The sequence below is a fragment of the Frankliniella occidentalis genome, unplaced genomic scaffold (assembly GCF_000697945.3).
Source record: "Frankliniella occidentalis isolate FOCC.00 unplaced genomic scaffold, Focc_3.1 Scaffold66, whole genome shotgun sequence".
In the NCBI taxonomy this organism is placed as follows: domain Eukaryota; kingdom Metazoa; phylum Arthropoda; class Insecta; order Thysanoptera; family Thripidae; genus Frankliniella; species Frankliniella occidentalis.
The window spans coordinates 267,038-270,057 of record NW_026267196.1 but is presented as its reverse complement, the minus strand read 5'-3'; the positions used below and the strand labels follow the sequence as shown (position 1 = coordinate 270,057).

At 53.8% G+C, this 3,020-nt stretch overlaps 1 protein-coding gene across 2 annotated transcripts in view; it reads left to right on the top strand.

Annotated features, from left to right (window-relative positions):
• The window catches only part of LOC113211329 (B-cell linker protein), a 5,329-nt gene extending 2,309 nt beyond the window's left edge, over positions 1–3,020 (top strand). Inside the window, exons 1-5 of one of the 2 annotated variants that reach the window (XM_026429685.2) lie at positions 40–1,887; positions 2,071–2,190; positions 2,277–2,378; positions 2,454–2,605; positions 2,678–3,020. In XM_026429685.2, the coding sequence (XP_026285470.1) occupies positions 1,020–1,887; positions 2,071–2,190; positions 2,277–2,378; positions 2,454–2,605; positions 2,678–2,797 (1,362 nt within the window). In that variant the 5' untranslated portion in view covers positions 40–1,019 and the 3' untranslated portion in view covers positions 2,798–3,020. Of the gene's footprint in view, positions 1–39; positions 1,888–2,070; positions 2,191–2,276; positions 2,379–2,453; positions 2,606–2,677 lie in introns of those variants that run through there. The other variant, XM_026429675.2, reaches the window with a different exon arrangement.

Below are 3,020 nucleotides of genomic sequence, written 5' to 3'. Positions count from 1 at the left end.
TGAGCCCCTTTTCCCGTCGTATGGGCAGAACGTTGCAACGCCAGAGCCAAGGACCAGAGAGATTACAAATAGCATCTTACTCTCTCTGTCGCACTAACGAGTAGTTGGGTGGGGGAGGCCCCCCCGAATGCGAGGGAAGCCCCCCCCCCCCAGCAAAGCTGGAGCGAGCAAGTGCACTGCGGTTGCTGCTAATGTGCTGCCGGCACATATGAGTAGCTTGCATCACGGAGCGGAGACGCGTCAGGATGGGGGCGTGCTTCTACTGCGGCATGGTGTGGCCGCTGGTTCACAGCCTTGGACAGCGCCTCGTTGAGGACTCGGCCGACTACCTGGTGGCGCTGAGACGCCGTCTGCTGTACTCGCGCTACGACGACGTGCTCCCCCCGGAGCACGTCCCCGCCGTGGGAAGTCGCACGTCTGCCTCAGGTTCTTTCTGGTCGTGTCTGGGTCGTGTGGATGCAGAGAGAGTGAGAAGCGAATTGGCGAAGTAAATAGTTGCGTCTGTCCGCGATACCTTTTGCCATTTCCGTACCACCCTGACCGACCCAAACCCACCTGCTATAAGAACCTTGTGTGATTTTCTGTCTCGTGTAATAAGATCCACGTAGTACAGCTAGGATCGTGGGGGCACGCTGTCCCCTGTCTCAAGGCTGGGCCGAGGCTGGGTTATGCTTTCCGACAATAATAGTGATCGCTGCGGAGGGCCGCCGCCCCCCAGGTGGACGCTGCATGGGGCAGCACGCGCCGCTACGCGCCGCGGTGTAGGCTAGCCCGCCCAGCCTCGGGGCCGCAGTCCATGCCGTGTCGTTGTTCTCCGCGGACCGACTGCACCCGCCCACCCTGAGACTTCCCTGCCCCCCGCGCTGAGCAAGTAGTCTTCGTGTAGCGTGTTTCGGACCTCCGCGTTAGCTAAAAGTGCGTTGCTGATTCGCGGTGTGAGTCAGAGCCGGACTGCTGACTGTGCTGGAGGACTATGGACGTTGGAAGCGCGTGTCACCTGTGAACACCCCGCCGGAGACATGCAGTGCGTTTCCCAGCTGCCGCAGCCGTCGCTGGTGCGCCGTCAGATCGAGCAGCTGCAGCAGTCGGCCGCGTCCGGGCGACTTCCCCCGCACCTCAGCGGCACCCCGTTGCGCCCGCGCCTCACCCGCGCCCGCACCAACCTGGACGTGGTGTGGCGCTCGCTGGACCGCGGGGAGCGCAGCGAGAACCGCGACCCGCGGCGCGAGCCCTCCGGGTCCGAGGCGAAGCGGCCGTCCGAGGCTGCAGGTGCGGCGCAGGCGCGGCAGGAGGGCCGGTCGCTGGGCGGGGTGACGGCGCTGGTCAGCAGGTCCGTGACGCACTTGAACCTCTGCGCACCCCCGGTGACCCCCGTGCAGCTCCCTCGCCAGCCCCTCCGCGTGCTCCAGGCCTCCAACAATGTATCGGCCGTGCCCGTAGCCGTGACTTCCCCCGCGTTGGACGCCGTGTATCAGACCATCGATGAGAAGACCACCGCGGACACTGGGGCCGTCACACACTACGACAAGCCCGTGTCGCCTCCCGTGCCTGTGGACCCAGCCAAACGCAAACGCAAGGCCGAGCTCGGGGCCCAGCTGGGCCTCACGGGGAGCCCGGGGGTCACGGCGACCATGAAGCCAGTCCCTGACGGTGGCCACCGCACCCTGCCGCGCAAACTCACGAACATGTCGGTCGTGGAGATCAACATCGACATAGCAACCGAGCCCTCGGGGCGCAACTCTCACCCATGCCATGGCGCGGCCCTGAGTCCCACCGCCGACTCCACTTCGACCCTCCCGTTGAAGAAGTCAGCGCGTGGCAGTCAGTTGTGGCGAAGGTTTTCTTCCTTTAACCCATGTAGTCGCTGGGACGACTGGAACAACGCCAGTAGGTTGAGGACTAAGTGGCCTGTATGACTAACTGCAATGACTAAGTGAGAGGAGGGGGCAGGGGTGGGTGCACTCTTCTTACTTCACCCGGGCAATATGCTATATCGTTTCCTTAGTTTGCGCCAAACAATGTTTTCTTTATTGCTTCTGAATTTTTATTTTTGTTTGTTCTTTCCTCCAGAGAAGTGTGATGGGAAGAGGTCTTCTACCACTGCCAAAAGTCAGGTATCGGATCCACGACCTCCAGTTCCCAACAGACCTCTTCCACCAACTCCAAGACCGCATCCAGAAACAAATAGCTGTGAGATAGACCTTTTCTCTTGACATCATGTTCTAATTTACTTTGTTTATGGCTTAAGTCATTGAAACACTTTTAATTATCCTTAGCACCAGAGACATCCAAAGGAGGACTGTGTATATCAAATTTGGAACACCAACCGTGGTTTCAGAATGTTGATCGCAAACAAGCTGAAGAACTTATTAAAAATGGTTAGTTAAATTTTTCACTTTAAATGCATTTATAGGAAAACAAAAAATTAATGGTCAAATTTTGTTTTGTCGTAGGTATTGATGGTTATTTTCTCATTCGACCGTCGTCTCAATCTCAAAATCCTTTAACATTAACTCTCTGGTTTAATAATAGAGTGTACAATATTAGTGTCCGCCAAAGGAAAGATGGACGCATTGCTCTTGGTTTTGAAAAACCAGATGAACAGGTAATTTCAGTTTAATTTTGCTTGCTGAGGTGAGTATAGTACCAATTTTAATAAGAATCTCTTCTTTATCAGAGTTTCTCGTCAATCGAAGAAATGGTTATAAACTACCAATCGGAGAACCTTCTGCTCTTCAGCCGCAATGAGAGAACAGGACGTACTGTCTTAACCAAATCACCTCCAAGAGAAATTTAGGTTACATTTTATTTCTCGTTTTTAAGACTTCATATTTACATCTAAGACAATGTTACCTTCATTTATTTTTTTGACAAACTGCTGTACTTATTTTTTAATTAGGTTTTGAACAGTGTTTAATTAGATTATTTATTTTGTGATAACTTTTTTATTGATCAAGGCTTTTATGATATGGATTTATTGTGATTTTAGAGACTCTTTTAAACAAGGGCAGTTTAGTATT